Below are 16,910 nucleotides of genomic sequence, written 5' to 3' on the forward strand. Positions count from 1 at the left end.
TTATCTATAGAATTGTTCTATTCTCAGAGTAAATAACAAACTGGAGAGTATGTTTATTAGTCAGCAGCTTACACTTCACCTACGATTTAATAGTTTGTTTTGAATTTGTTTACAACCAGAGTATAAAGCGTTTTATTTTTTAACTATTTTTGCGCAATAAATTAATATACCGGTGCAATGATTTTTGTAGTTATATTAATAGGGATATTTTTTGTGTATTATTTTTATATTAGACCGTTTAGTTATTGGAAAAAACGGGGTGTAAAACAGGGAAAACCATGGTTCTTCTTCGGAGATACGTGGCCTATGATTTTTCGAGTTATGGATATGGCGACAAATGTGTCCTCTGTTTATCAGCAAATGCCTGATGTTAGGTAATTTATTTATCTAGTTAATTAATCTCGATAATATAAACATTGCATGTCTACAAATTATTATGAATTCATTGCGCAATATCTAATAGAGTATAATACATAATATATTATTTAATACAAATATATGGCGCGAATTTCTAACAATTATGCTATTTTTATTAATAATCTCTAAGTATAAATAAAATAATTTAATTATTTTGTTGAAATAATTGATTTATGCATTCCTATTTGATTAATGTTATCAGATATGCATTAAGAAATGCGCAGAATGCATGTTTACCTTTGAATGCAAATGCGAATATTAACTTGTTTTTAAAAAAATGTTATAATAAAGATTAGATGTTAGAATTACGAAAAATTAACTTTTAAATGTTATTTTTTTCTAAAAGAAGTTTAATGTTACAAGTTACAGGGTGTTCAAATCAAATTTATGAATTTCAACTATTTAAAATTAAAAATTTTCATTTTTTTTGGATAGCTCACACTATACAGGGTTGTTCACCAGATACGACACGGAGTATTGTAGCTAAACGATTAGATTTTTAGAAATTGTAAGTTTTGGGTTCATTGAAGGACTATTAGAGCTACAATTTACAAATATTTTTACATGATACAGAGTATCCCAAATAAATAAAAATATCAAAGTTGTAAAATACATTTTTAGTTTCTACGATTAAAATAAAGGTACATTTGATTAAGGTTTATCACACTTGAACCATACAGTTTTTGAAATATTTTCAATTTTGTGAAATTGCAATAAAAATTTTAAGGCTTCATTTCTCCAAGGTTATCAAGGTTTTTAATACTAAATATTTACTGAAGTTTATTTATTGATCAGTTATTGTGTTGCAACAATCAAAATAATCCTACCTCATACAGAGTGTCTAAAAATTTATTTTAAATAATTTCTAGCTTTAAATGGCAATAACTTGTTTAAATTAAATGGAACACCCTATATATTTTAAGAGAATCAGATGCACAATTTAATTGTCTATTAAACTGAATTATACCATTTCTTACCTATCTCATCAAGTTTTCATAGAAAATGCATTTTTTATAATTTAGACCTCGTTTATCAATATACTCATGGAATATTGACATTTTAGATTGTTTTTAAAGCAACAAATGTACAAAATGTACAGGTGCTAAAAACAATAATATTACTAGCCCATTTGTATACAAAAAGAAAACTATTTAAATATTTATAAAAGAGTATACCGTTAATTAAATATACCACCATTATGTCCGCCCAAATATTAATTAATTACATACTTAATTCTGTTAGTTAATAAATTATTCCAAAAAAATGTTAATTTGCATTAGAAATCAATATAATAATAAGTTATGAAAATGAACGTCTCTGTTGTTATAAATAAGCATTCGTCAAAAAATGGAATAAAATTTTTAAGGTGTTACCGCATTGTCTAATACACATACAAAACTACTACTTTGATTTTTAGTATTTGGAACAATTATTATTAATTAACGCAAACAGTCAATTAATGTAGTTTGAATACTGGAATCATACATGGAATCATATCAATTGGTCCTCTTTAGCAAATATTTAAACAGTTTTTTTAATTTTTTTTAATGAAATAAACGAACTATATCTACAATATTAGTATCAGTACTCTTTAAAAATTTGTTACATCTTTAAAAATAATTTAAAATGTCAATATTCCATGGGTATATTGATAAATGAGGTCGAAATTATAAGAAAATGTATTTTCTACAAAAACTTGAAGAGGTAGGTAAAAAATGGTATAATACAATTTGATAGACAATTAAATTGTCCATCTGATTCTCATAAAATATATAGGATGTTCTATTTAAATTAAACAAGTTATTGCCGTTTAAAGCTAGTAATTTTAAAATAATTTTTTAGACACTCTGTATAAGGTAGTATAATTTTTATTATTGCAACACAAAATTTAGTAAATAGAAATACTTCAGTACAATATTTGGTTTTAAAAACTTAAATACGCATAGAGAAATGAAAAATTAAAATTATTACTGTATTTTGACAACAACCTAAATATTTCAAAAACAGTAAGATTAAAATGCAGTAAACCTTAATCAAATTTACCTTTATTTTAATCGTAGAAACTAAAAATGTAATAATATACAGGGTGTTCCATTTAAAAAAATACAACTTTGATATTTTTTATTGATTTGAGACACTGTGTATCTTGTAAAAATATTTTTAAATTGTAGCTCTAATAGTCCTTCAACGAACCCAAAACTTACAATTTGTAAAAACCTAATCGTTTAGCTACAATACTTCGTGTCGTATGTGGTGAACAACCCTGTATATTCATTATTTTTACTGATTGATATTACAAAGAAGCGTTACATTACAGTGTTGGGCTCAAGTCAATCTCCGCCTTAAAAAGTCTTTTTTAAATAACACTTTATAGGTACTACGGAGCTTATCAGTTCAGTACTCCGAAAATAGTTATTCGTGATCCTGATCTGATAAAAGCGATTACTGTAAAAGATTTTGATCACTTCACGGATCACGTCGCTATGGTTGATCCTAAAGCAGATCCACTCTTCGGCAAAAATCTTTTGGGTTTAAGAGGTATGTAATGGGTAAGATATTATGTTAATCAGGGTGACTCAGATATTATGTTAATCATACAGGGTGAGTTTTCTATGATGTTCTCTATGGGTATCTCGGAAACTACCGAAGATAGAGAGTCGGTTAAATGGAGAAATAATTGCAGTTTTGTGTTGTGGGGTCATAAATATGCGCCTTTCGGATTTTTGAAAAAGTTCATCGCTTATTAGATATTTCGAAAAAAAACAAATTTTGGCTATTTTAAAAATAATGGTCCCTAATTCCATTATAATACTCGACAAAAAGTTTTCAGATAAAAGTTGTAGATAATCACATCCTTAATGAGATTGTCTTGGAAACCATAGTTGGCCATGACTTCATAAAAAGCGCCATTTTTTAAGCTTTTTCAGCGATATAAGCGTATTTTCTACGGTGGTAGAACGGTGGTACGTATGGTTTCGGTACTAGGGAGGCTTTGTTTGCCTACAATGTCTTAATGCAGCGATGCCTTGATGTCAATCAAAATGTATATGCCTGCTTTATTGACTATAATAAAGCATTTGATAAAGTAAGACACAAGCAACTAATAGAAGCGTTAGAACGAAAAAATCTCGATACAAGAGATATACAAATAATAGTAAAACTGTACCTCAATCAAAGTGCGTCTGTTCGCGTCCAATACGGGGAGTTAGACAGGGATGTGTTCTTTCACCACTCCTTTTCAACGTCTACTCAGAGGAAATCTTTAACAAAGCCCTCGAAAATGATGCTGGTGGAATACGAGTTAACGGCATACCACTGAACAATTTGCGCTACGTGGCCGATACAGATAGGATGACGATACAGTCCTTCTCGATGAAAACATGCAAGACCTTCAGAATATGTTAAATAACGTCATTACAACTAGTCGAGAATATGGTCTGACACTCAATGTTAAACCAAATACATGACTGTCACTAAAACTGTACTTGGAAGGTGAGGAACTCGAAAGAGTAGAGAGGTATGACTATCTGGGTACAAGTGTCGACTGCACCGCGGATTATTGTTCTGAAATAAAGATTCGCATTGAGAAGGCCCTTGCATCCTTTGTGAAGATTAAGAAGCTGCTCTGTAGCCGCGATTTGAGCCTAGATCTGAGAACTCGTATGCTCAAATGTTATGTATTCCCAGTCCTTTTGTATGGTATGGAAGCTTGGACCCTCAACGAGCTTTGCGAGCGGAAACTGGAGGCCTTCGAGATGTGGAAATACCGTAGGATGTTGAGAATACCATGGACAGAACATGTCACCAACGTGGAGGTTCTGAGAAGAATGAGGAAGGGCGTCGAGATCCTCAAGGAAGTGAAAAAAAGAAAATTGCAATGGCCATATCATGAGAGGTCCAAAGTATGAGATTTTGTAACTCATAATCCAGGGAAAAATTGTAGGAAAAAGATCTGTTGGAAGGAGAAGAATATCCTAGCTCAGAAACCTGCGAAAATGGTTTAATGTCACGTCATCTGACCTATTTAGGGCCGCAGCTTCCAAGGTCAAAATAGCAATGATGATAGCAACCTCCGATATGGAGACGGTACATGAAGAAGCGATATAAGCTATAATATAGTTTTTTTTCGAAAAATTAGTGAGTTATAGCCAATTTTTATCATTTTTAAACAATTTCACTTAGTTAGCCATGGAAACAAGTTCAATTGTCTTTGCTCTCAGAAACATCAAACTGTCACATCCAAACTATGTAAATTAAAATAGTCAAAAATTGTAAATATGATTTTTTCAAATGAAGTAACGCGTGTAGGATTATTGGTTCAACTTTTCTTGGCAATACATTTTCGGGGATACGTTACATACACTTTTTAGAGAACGGTTTTCAAGACATGTTAGAAAAGTTAAATTTAGAGACTCGCGCATCAATGGAGTGGTTCCAACATGACTTTCATTATGACAGTCCGCCCCCCCATAATGAGAGAAATGTTAAAAATTATTTATATCATAATTCAAACTCAGGGATAGGAAGAGGTGGACTAATTGCATGGGCCTCCTTGATCAACTGACCTATCCATTTTAGATTTTATGCCGTATATTTTTTGAACATTTTCTAAAATAACTTACAGTGTATGTCGTGATATTATTTTTTAAAGTTTTAGTTTGTGTAATGTAAATTGTAAAGAACCGTTTAATAAAATATTCTGTCTTTTTATAAGTTATAAATTATAATAATTAAATAAATAACAGAATAAGAATACCATACCAACTAAGTGAAATTAGTTAAGAAAGATAAGAATTGGCTGTAACTCAGTAACAAAGGTTTGTGTCATATGTCAAAAATGACAGGCTTTAGAAAAAACAGAAAACACAATCTCATTAGTGATGTGATTATCTACAACTTTTATCTGAAAACTTTTTGTCTAAAATAGATTATAATGGAATTAGGGACCATTTTTAAAATAGCCAAAAGTTGTTTTTTTCGAAATATCTAGTAAGCCATGAACTTTTTTAAAAATCTGAAAGGCGCATATTTATGACCCCACAAAACTGCAATTCTTTCCTCATTTAACCGACTCTCTATCTTCGGTAGTTTCCGAGATACCCATACAGAACTCACCCTGTATCTTCTTTGTTTATATATAATTTATAAGATAAAGACAGAATAGTTAATGTCTCTTAAAAAGTATTTTAATTATTTGTATATCTCGACCCGAGATTTATTAAAAAAAAATAATGTGCACTGTATTTTAGGAGACGAATGGAGAAACATGAGAGCAACCTTAACAACATCTTTCACAAGTAGCAGAATAAAAACAATGTTTGAACTAATATCAGAAGCAGCGGAAAATTATATCAAATATTTCCTAAATAAAAATTTGAAAGTAGTGGAAATAGAAGCAAAAGAAACATTCTCGAGGTGAAATATAGAACTATTATAACATACATTTTTAAATATTTAAAAATAACCTATTTTTTTTTATTTCAGATATACAATTGATGTAATAGCTACCACTTCATTTGGTGTAAAAGTAGATTCTTTGGGAGATAAAAATAACGAATTTTTCAGAATGGGCAAAGAAATATCAGAAATAAAATTTACTGCCCTAATCAAAATATTGATAATGCAACTTTCCTTGAAACTATACAGGGTATGTATAGTATAATTAGGTAACATTAAACGCGCGCGCGCGGTCGCTTTATTCATTTTAATAAAAAATATATTTATAAACTCAGATGCAAAAAAAACGCAACAGAGAAATTTTTGTTCAAATTTAAAGCGTTATATTTCTGTTAATTTTAGCCCTATTTGCATGAATTTTTTAGCAAACTGTACTTAATTATATCAACTTTAATTCGTAAAATCAGTTTTTTGTAAACTTTAATAATTGGCATATTATACAGGGTTAATCGAGGGGTTGTTTTTTATACTACTTTAAAGCACCCTGTGCAATAATTTCGTGTGTAAATTTTGCTAAAATATAATTTTACGGTAAGAACAATGTCTCCTGAGCATTTTGTTTTTTGGATCACGTCAATGCATGCTTTGGTTATTTTTTAAGAGCGAAATGAACTGATCACGATCAATTTGCAATTTTTTCAGTTATCATTACTTTTGATGTAATTTTTTTAAGAAGACGATATGGTTTTGGTGACTATTGTCGTAACGTCATATTACGCTGCATCGGATACTCTATACTAAATTAAAAAAAAAAACGTTAAAGACTAACTATACAGTCCTGGTTTTAATAAACATTAATAACGATAACAGAACTAACGATATTAAGGAAAACATCTGTAATACTGAAGTATACAAACAGAAAAAAATTGTAAAAAATTCCTTAATACTTTGTATTGCCTCCCTGGCTGCTATAACTGCCTTATACGTTTGTTCATACTGTCATTGAGGCTGCATATATCATATTGCGTTACGTTTTTCCATTTTTCTTTAAGGACCAAGCGAAGTTCATTTATGAAGCTGCTAACCGCTTCGCGACCTCTAACCCTCCTGCCAGGCATTTCCCAAACGTCGAACATGATGGGTGATGGGCAGTTCATAGTAGTATATAGTTCACAATAATCACCAAAGCTGCCGTGTCATATTGAAAAAAAAAACTTCAAAAATAAATTATAATTGAAAAAATTACAAATTGTTGGTGGCAAGTTCATTTCGCTCTTAAAAATTAACCAAGGCATGTATTGACATGATCCAAAAAACAAAATGCTCAGGAGACATGGTTCTGACCCTAAAATTATACTTCAGGAAAATTTACAAACGAAATTATTGCACAGGGTGTGTCAAAGTTAGGGTAAAAACGTAGGCCAATGGCTAGTCGTTTTGAGAATATTTGCTTATAGAGTATCTCAGTTGGTTTCGTGTTCTTGTAAAAACGGATAACAGGCATCACAAATTCATACGAGAGGTTGTTTACGCTTTGTATGGAGTGGTACTAAAAAGCGGAGATTGACTTGGGTCGAGTTTTGTAATGTAACGCTTTGTAAAGCGAGCATTCGCTAGTCAATGCCGGCAAATAATCTGCGAAACGACCGGCTCGATCGCGAACAACAACAGTGCTCCACGCGACTGTCGGTTCTTTAGCGAATCTCTTTGAGAGATCGCTAACCTGTTACATTACAAGTCAGTAGAGTTTCGGCGAAAGTTCGATTTCAATCATATTTCTATAGTAGATACATACATATTTGCTTTGTGATGTGTAGAATATAGAATGTTTAGGAGGGGAGTTAATCATCGCGACCTTACAGATCTATTGTGTGTTCCCCTTTCTTGAGTTATAACTCATCATTCAGTCTCAGGGCTTTAACAAAAGCCAGTATCTGAGACGGCTCCACAGAGGCCAGCTCTCCATTCTCGACATCAGCCGTACCAACGTTCATGGCACGAACGGTCGTCGTCTCGGCGCACTCAGTGATAAGGTGTTCTAGTGTTTCCTCATTTCCTCACAGAATCTGTATTCGCCGTTGTTTCTCAATTTCAGCCTTGTAAGGTGTTCGTTGAGGAAACAGTGTCCTGTTAGAAACCCCGCGACAATCCGAAGATTGATTTTACTTAAATCAAGGAAAATCTTTGATTTTTCTCGGTCGTAAGTTCTGAGGAACTTTTTCGAGTGTCTTAGACCGTTGAAGAACATCCATTCCAGGTTACGGATGGAGTCTTCCAGATTATTCAGTTCCGCTTTCAGTTGGCTCCCGCATGGAAAACAGAACGGTTCTGGTCCAGTTAGTGGAGTGTTCGCTCCTTTTCTAGCTAGATCATTTGCTTTTTCATTGCCTTCTGTCTCTGGGTGAGCAGGCACCCAGAGTAGGAGGACTTTATTTTCTTTGCCTAATTTGTTGAATTTCTCTAGGCATTCTTTGACCAACTTCAAATTGATGGTTACTGAGTTGATCGCGTTTAGTGCTGCTTGACTATCGGATAAGATGGCTATTTCCTGTTTTCTAATGTTCCTATCTAAGATAAATTGTACGCATCTTTCGATAGTGTAAATTTCTGCCTGAAGGATGCTGCCCAAGTAGCATTTGCACGACTTGCGACCACATGTTTACTAAACACAACGTTGGATTAGTTACAAAAAATAGTTAGCTCCCTACCTTTGGTATTAAAATAAATTTAAACGATTTTATAACGTTGTGCCGACGTTGGACTAGTACTACAGCAAAGTAGAAGCTTCTGCGACGTCGAATAAACGTTGTCTTGTAACCTTTTTTGCTTAAGTGATCTTTAGGTGATTCGGACAACGTAGTTACAACGTTGGACAATATAGAGTTTTCCGACGTCAGTTTCAGGACCTATTCCAACGTTATGCAAACGTCGTCTGGTTTACTAATTCCAACGTTGTTTATATTTCCTTATTCTTACGTTGGTAGGACGTCGAGTCATTACCTTTTTGCAACTGTATTGAACCATAACCTTAAATCTTAAATTTTCACTTCATTGTTCTGTTCAGTCAGACAGTTCAGTGCTGTTTTTGTTTTATAAAAAAACTTAATTAAAATGGGACATAAGAAAGGTACATATAAAACTAAATTTAAATATACATCGACATATATTACCGATAGTTTATCCACTCCCTCGTTTATTTAGATTATAGAGGGCGGCACAAGCTAGACTCTAGGATGACTAAATTAGACAATTTTGCGACTAGTATACTACCTGTTAAGGCCGAACTGCGACTTTAATAGTCCAGTATGCGACTACTCGAACTACTCCATCTTAATCTCCAAAACAACAAAGCGAAAGCCGCCATGTTGTTAAATAAGAAAATGTTTCGTTCCTAAAATAGCAATTCCTGCTTTTTGAATACATTAACTTGAAATATTTGACCCTAAAAAACACGCGGAAACAATTTTTTCGACTGCGAATAAATTATTCTCATTTTACTAAAAAAAATTCAAGAATATTTTTAAAACTTCTTTAATTTCAAGGCCCATTAGTATTTTTCAAAGTAGAAACAATACATTTATCAATAAAGTTGTTTGCGTTTAACTTTTTTTGCCTTGGGTAACGAGTTACAGAGTCGGTTAAAGTGTTTCAATAATTATGATCTTCAAACATCCTCCACACTTAAATACTTTTGTTTTGTTTTCCTTCACTGTCATCTGACATATGTCTCTAACTAAATCATAAAAATAATATTTTTACTATAATTATCCCAATTTAGGATAAAACGCGACTTAGACGCCATATTAGTTTTGTATTTCTGTAAATTAGGATTTTAAACAACGTTGCAGTTTGTACTAAATTAGGCTTCTAGCCAACGTCGTTTCGACCCAAAAATTATTCTCCAAACTAGTGCAGACTAGGGTTGGCACGATGTTGTGCCGACGTTGCGCCCGGACGTTTGGTCGCGTGACACAACGTTGTCCAGACGTCCAAATGCTGCTTGGGTGGGGTAGGTGCCTATTGGTTCGAAGTATTTAGTTTCCGGCCTAAATACTCCTATCCTTGTCCTTGCTTTGGTTTTAGAAGCATCAGTATACCACGTTATGGTATGGTCTTTTACATGCTGATCAAACGTTTCTTCCTTCCAATCCTTTTTATTACTCAATACTACAGTGAGGTGTTATTAATTGTGTTTAAACGTGCTTCTATTAATTGGCGGTGCAAGAAGTATAAAAAATGGCTAAAAAGTTTGAATAAACGTAGGACTCCCAATTTTTAGATCCGACTTCTAGTGACGATACCTACATTTTGATCCGACTTTAAAGGTCCAAAAATACTGGAGTACAGCCAGTCGAGCGTTGAGCGTTGTTCGACTTCGAACGAAACGCTCATTCGCGAGCAGTAAACAAGCTTTATTAGCTTTACATTACAGCGTTCGGCTCAAGTCAATCTCCGTCTTAAGATGAATATAAGATATTAAGTTTATTACAGTTATTGGATTTTTTTAATAATGAAAAAATTTCAGTTTCTCAATTTGGCAATGTTCAGAAAAGAAGTAAATCAATTTTTCACATCTTTAATAGAAGACACAATCAGAACAAGAGAAGAGAAAAATATATATCGGCCAGATATGCTTCAAAATTTGATAGAAGCAAGAAAACAGAATCCAGGTAAAAACTATGAAATGTTTTTAAGGTATTAGAACAATTTTTAAAAACAATTTGTTGTTAAATTATAATTATTGAATTACTAATATCGCTATTAAAAAATAGGGGTTGATGGTAGAAGGATGAAAATTTAGGGTTGTATGTATTTTTAATGCCACATAATAAAAAAGATTGTCCAAAAAAATAAAGAAAATTGGGGCCCACCCTTATCACCTATAGGGGTATAAAAAATAGATAACAACCTATTCTCAGATCTACTGAATATACACATAAAATTTCATCAAAATCGGTCAAGGCGTTTCGGAGGAGTACGTAGGAGTAACTAAACAGAACAGGTACAATTTGTACCTGTTCTGTGCTAAAACTGTGACACGAGAATTTTATGTATTAGATTAATATCAATCCATTAATGCTATCAGTCAATACATTTCATATTATTATAAATAGCGAATGATCGATAAAAAACGGCGTTGGCTTGGAAATGACGGTCGATGACATTTTCCCGATAATTTTACATACAAAATGACAAAGGTCTTCATTTCCAAGCCATCTCTGACGCCGTTTTTTTTATCATATGGGATTTTTGATACAGCTTTTCATAAAACGCACCACATTACTAACGTTAAGCTGTATACCGGGTGCGTCTCAAAAGTGCCTCACCCCTATAACTTTTTTATTTTTTCAGTTAAAAAAAAAACAGATTTGGTATGTTAGTATATGAAATAAATTAGGATTGATTGACCTATTCAATTGTTTTCGGTCACTTCCTGTTTCACCGGAAATGACTACAACTTTTGATTTTTAAATGGTACCCATATGTCAACTTTTGACATTTTCGCATATGGTTTATTTTAAATTATAACGAAAATTTGACTCGAAATACCAAGTGTGTGGTATCAAATTATTCGTAAAAAAATACTTTTTCCAAATATGCTTATGAGCCACCCTCATTTCATTTGAAAAAATTGAGATATGATTAAAAATACGATTAGAGCATTTTCTAACTTGCCAGGACAAGACACTAAAAACATTAGACGACCAAATCTATTTTTCCAAGGCTCCTTGATTAAGGATTAGTATTTTTAACATAACCATGGCACTCTAGATTGAATTTTAAAATACAATTTTTTATTAAGCGAGAATGTCAAAAGTTGACATATGATATGCCATTCTATTAAAAATGTCATTTTCTATTGAATAAAGTAATAAAATACCCAGGATGCCATTTAAAAATCAAAAGTTGTAGTCATTCCGGTGAAACGTGACATAACCAATAACAATTGAATACGTCAATCAATCCTAATTTATGTCATATACTAACATACCAAATCTCGTTTTTTTATCTGAAAAAAAAATAAAAAAAATTATAGGGGTGATAGTTAATATTATTTGGTATTTTTTTCTTAATTACGCTTATTCTTTTTTTTATAGGAACTTCAAAGGTAGCACGTAATTTTTCTAATGAAGACATTACGGCTCAAGCTGTGATATTTTTCTTTGCTGGATTTGATTCTGTTTCGTCTGTAATGACATTTTTGAGTTACGAATTGGCAATAAATCAAACTATTCAAAATAAACTGAGAGAAGAGATTTACGCAACACTGAAGGAAAACGATGGGAATGTTACATATGAAGCTATAGTTCATATGAAATATCTGGATATGGTAGTTTCTGGTAAGAATTATTTGATATTATACTGCTGTAAATGTGTAACTAAGAACTAGACTCGCTAATTATTTGAAAATTGAAGATCTTTGATGTTATACAATTCAACCATTCCTTTAAATATGTATACGGAATACAGAATTTTCTTTTGTAAGTTCTAGAACAATGATATTTTTTGTATTTTTTATTTAAGTCTTATTTAAAACCTCTAAATTCGTAGAATAAATTAGTGGTTTCAATTATACTTCATACTTATGAGTTTACGATCATTCACAATGTCTAAAAAATACAATTAAAATTAATAGAATATCCTTGCAACAGCTTTCTAATAGGTAATTAGTTTATAAAATACGAGTAATAATACACGTTTTATTTTTAACCACAACCACAATTTCGCTTGAGAGATGATAATCAAAGGCCAAAATTACATTACTCGTAAATTTTGAAGTCTTTGAAGTATAATTAGTGGAAAAAATAACTTTTTCTACTAACTGTTATGAGATATTTTACTTTGAAGATATAAAAAATGATTTTTCGCTTAAACTTTGAGAATCACTGGATCTTTTCTGGATTGTTTTTCTTGTTAATTTAATCTACAATATATATTGTGCCATATTAAGAAGATTTTAACTAAAAATAAAAAAAATCATTTTTTTCCAAAAAACTGAAAATTTTCAATTTTTAAAACTCACTCTGTGTACTGACTTTTACTGACAACTTTTACTAAATCTAGTAAAAGTAAATAGTAGTAATCTCACTAGTGACGACTAACAATTACTAGAGTCGACACATTTCTTTAAAATACTTCATTTAGTGGTCCAATGCGTAATTGTTATCATTTTCTAGCGATTGTTAACATTTACTGAATTTCAGACATTTACTGTAACATATATAAACTAACTATTTTTTTCTATGTTAATTGTTTCCCTATTTTATAGAGGCCCTAAGAAAATGGCCACCTTTCGTATTACTCGGACGCGAATGCACAAAAACCTACGTCATCGAACCACAATCACCAACCGAGAAACAAGTGACAATTCCCAAAGGAATGGCCGTTACAGTGCCCATCTACGCCATCCAACACGATCCCCAGTACTACAAGGATCCAGAAGAATTCATTCCAGAACGTTTCGCTGAAGAAAACAAGAACCAATTACCCTACTTGCCCTTTGGACTAGGCCCTAGAAGTTGCCTGGGTTCGAGGTTCGCCCTGGTCGAAATCAAAACTATATTTTTCCATCTGGTTAAAAATTTCAAGCTGGTACCGACAGGAAGGACTCAAATTCCTGTCAAGCTTAGTAAAAAGTTTTCTGTAAATATCCGTCCTGAACAAGGACTCTATATAGGATTAGAAAAATTGTGATATATTTGTATTTCTGTATATTGTAACCTAATACAGAGGGGTTTTTTACGCTAGCTTCAAATTTAAATACAAATTTGAATGTTTTAAGTTAAGATTATTTCCAGGTTTACTTTCTTTTTAAAATATTTTTCATTTATTTTGATAATTCTGGTATAACCGTAAGTGATTGTCAATTTACTTATTTTAAATGGAAAACCTTCTATAAATTCTTGTAAATTTTCTAAATTTTTGTTGTTTAGAAAATGTCTTAGTCTGCTCAGATTTTTACAATAATTTATCAAATATTATACAGGAAGCTCATAAAAATGTTACGTTAACAAAACTATAAAAACTATTATTTTTTAAATCGGAAACACTCATTTCTTGAATGCATGTTATATAAAATTGTCTATACACACTTATGCAAAATAATTTTCAAATTGTTTAGTTATTAATATTCTTCTATTAGTAAAAAGCTATTTTCCTTATTAGATTATAATCAACCAAGACTGAACTAACCCTGGGCAAGGGATACTTATATTTCTTTTTTATGATAACTATAGAAACAAACACATAAAGAGAATAAAACACATAAAGAGAAGAATAAAGATTATGGCGCCCAACGTGGGGCTACATATATTTCTACTATTGCTAAAAAATATTTTTTTTATCCAAACGGAAGTAACTACTAACATATTAACTAACTAAATTACTTTTTTAATACCAGTTGTGATGATTTGATAAGGGAAAGAGCCTTTTACTAATAGGAAAATACTTTATACAAAGTTAACTTTATTTTTATCAACAAATAAAGTCAATAAATGACTTTTTATAGTTTTGTTCCCTATATTTTATAGTTTTTAGACCCTTCTATAATTTTTGTTAAATTACTATTGTAAAATAGTAGAGTAAAATATTTTCTAAAAAGGAAGCAACATAAAAATGCATTGACGCTGAAAAATATTTAATTATGTTTAACTCTGCAAATGTCATTTTCAACATAAAACTGACATTATTTCAAAGTTGGTTAGACTTAAATAATATATAACATTATCCGTGATTAAGCTTGGCCGGCACAGCGTTGTCATCTTTTATATATTTTCTTTTAATTAAAATATTTTAGGAAACAAAAATAAATTAATTATAAATATATAAACAGTTTTTATTTACATCGACAAAACTCACCTTCTGCACAGCACTTAAGAGACATAAAGAGCCATTACTACCGCTTTCCCGTTTAAAATATTTTAATAAAATTTAAAGCGATGATTTTTTTTACGGCTATTAAGCTATCTTGTACAGTTCGCACTAAAAGTGGTTCTAAAAAGAACATTGTTCTGACTGCAAGGTCTGCTAGTGAACATTTATAAGCTTAAAGTATCACAACACTATTTATTTACACCAAAAACTCGTAATATATACAAAACTAAAGTGTCAAAACGAATGACAATGTCAGGAAATAAATAAATAAATGTGACAACTTGAGATTTTTTACAGCAGAGCTACCACCTGAATCCCCAGCGGGTAATTTATTTATATGCCCATGGTTGGCAACAATGAATTTAAAAATCGCGCTGTCGATTACGTAAATAATAATTTAATTGCTTTCAAGTATAAATCTGTATCTAAAAAAAATAATAAAAAGGCTGTACTTAAACTGCCGTTAAACGGTAGCTTACTAAAATGCCGTTAATAGGTATGACGTCGTTGATATGACGCACTTGACGGCTTTATGAAATATAGGAATTTTATAAGAACTAACCAACGCTAGCCACCCCACCAAATAACCAACTTAACCAACGCAACTAACCTCGACACTGATAAAGAAAATATAGAAAACAAATATAAATTAGTAAAAACCAACCAACCCCACCAAATAACCAACTAACCAATGAATTAACACCCTCCAAATAACCACGCTAACCAACCCGCCAAATAACTAAACCAATCCAACCAAAAAGAGTGAAACCAGTGCAATAAGATTACGCTATAAGCAAAAAAAAATATAAAAAAGTCTTGGTCGGAGTGAGGTTTGAACCACGGACTATTCGTTCACGAAGCGATAGCCTCAGCCACGGAGCCACAGGTGCTCTTGCAAAATGCCTATCGCTATGCATTATTTTCCGCCGACACACACTAATTTTAATTTACTAGCGGAACTTAATTCAAAAGAACAATTTTTACAAAAGTACAAAAATATGACATTTTTTTACAGCTAAATGTTTGAGGAGTTGAACATTATCGGAAAAAATAACATTAGCACCGTTATATTGTTTATATCAACTCTGACTTTGATTTGCAATTGACATGTCTTAAAACAAAATATTGTTAGTCATGCAGATTCGTTATTTATCGAGTAAGTTACAAGTGTTTAATGCTTCTAAAAGAAAAGCTGCGCATATTATTATCGTCTCCAGTTTTCAGCTATTCGACAAGGTAAAGCAAAGCTTAATCCAAGTTAATTCATTCTGAATTATTCTCCATTTACTTGGATATGTCAATATGTGATAATATTTCAATAAAATCAAAACTTCACGTTGAGTTTAAAAAATGTATCCGCGTGTATCCAAGTAAACATTGCTTTTGTGAAGTTCTTTGATAAATACTTAGAATAAAAATATTTATTTTTTTTGCCCTAATTTGCCCTTTTGATCTATATATGCATTTTCGTTGCAATATGCACTGTAAGCACCCATTTTAAGCTATTATTATGTGGATTATAAACGCGAGTTTATTTGACATATCTAGGAGTGGAATAAAATAATCATTTGAAATTTTTATTCCGCTATAGGTAAAAACTGTTTTTTGATAATATTAGGGTTGCAGTGTTGCCAGATCTAACCCAATACAAAATGTTATGTTATGATAAACCTGGTATATTATTTCATTTTTACGTTCTACCGGCAGCAATTCTAGATCTTTTTCATATGGTAGATGTTTTCTCTATACCTAAATCTAAACATTCTGGAGATATTTGCATTAAGTCGGTTCCAGACAATGCGTGTATTTGCCGAACATTTAGTGTTTTGACTCATTTGCGTATTGTGTGAACAATGGAATCTTCGTCGAAGGTAAACTCAGCTTATTTTTTTATAATTAACAGGGCTTCTTTCGAATACAAAGAGAATAGGAATAATTCCGAGTTCGAAATCGAGTTCGAAAATGATCATCATAAACCTCACAAATTCGTTAAAACGTCATTTTACTACTAACTGTAGATCGTCATTTTAAACTTATTTAATACCAGTTCTTTTAATTTATATATTTTTTAAATATTTTTTTAGTCACAAAGCTCTCAATATTTACTCGTAGTTATCCCTATGTTTTTTTGTATGAGAGAAATACTAATTTAAATTATAATTATTTTTGGTCCTAATTTGTGCCTAAATTACAAATTAAACAGAGCGCTGTTGTAATTAAAC

General features: G+C 31.5%; 1 protein-coding gene across 1 annotated transcript; it reads left to right on the forward strand.

The window, feature by feature from the left end:
- The first annotated feature begins 32 nt into the window (after positions 1-32).
- Positions 33-14,080, forward strand: LOC115888532 (cytochrome P450 9e2-like). Its single transcript, XM_030908283.1, has 7 exons — positions 33-374; positions 2,792-2,955; positions 5,667-5,832; positions 5,902-6,064; positions 10,340-10,484; positions 11,913-12,155; positions 13,085-14,080. Exons 1-7 carry the CDS (start codon positions 178-180, stop codon positions 13,507-13,509), a joined length of 1,503 nt encoding a protein of 500 aa, XP_030764143.1. The 5' UTR covers positions 33-177; the 3' UTR covers positions 13,510-14,080.
- The last annotated feature ends 2,830 nt before the right edge of the window (positions 14,081-16,910 follow it).

The sequence above is a fragment of the Sitophilus oryzae genome, unplaced genomic scaffold (genome assembly GCF_002938485.1).
Source record: "Sitophilus oryzae breed Bouriz unplaced genomic scaffold, Soryzae_2.0 scaffold_1167_pilon_pilon, whole genome shotgun sequence".
Taxonomy (NCBI): Eukaryota; Metazoa; Arthropoda; class Insecta; order Coleoptera; family Curculionidae; genus Sitophilus; species Sitophilus oryzae.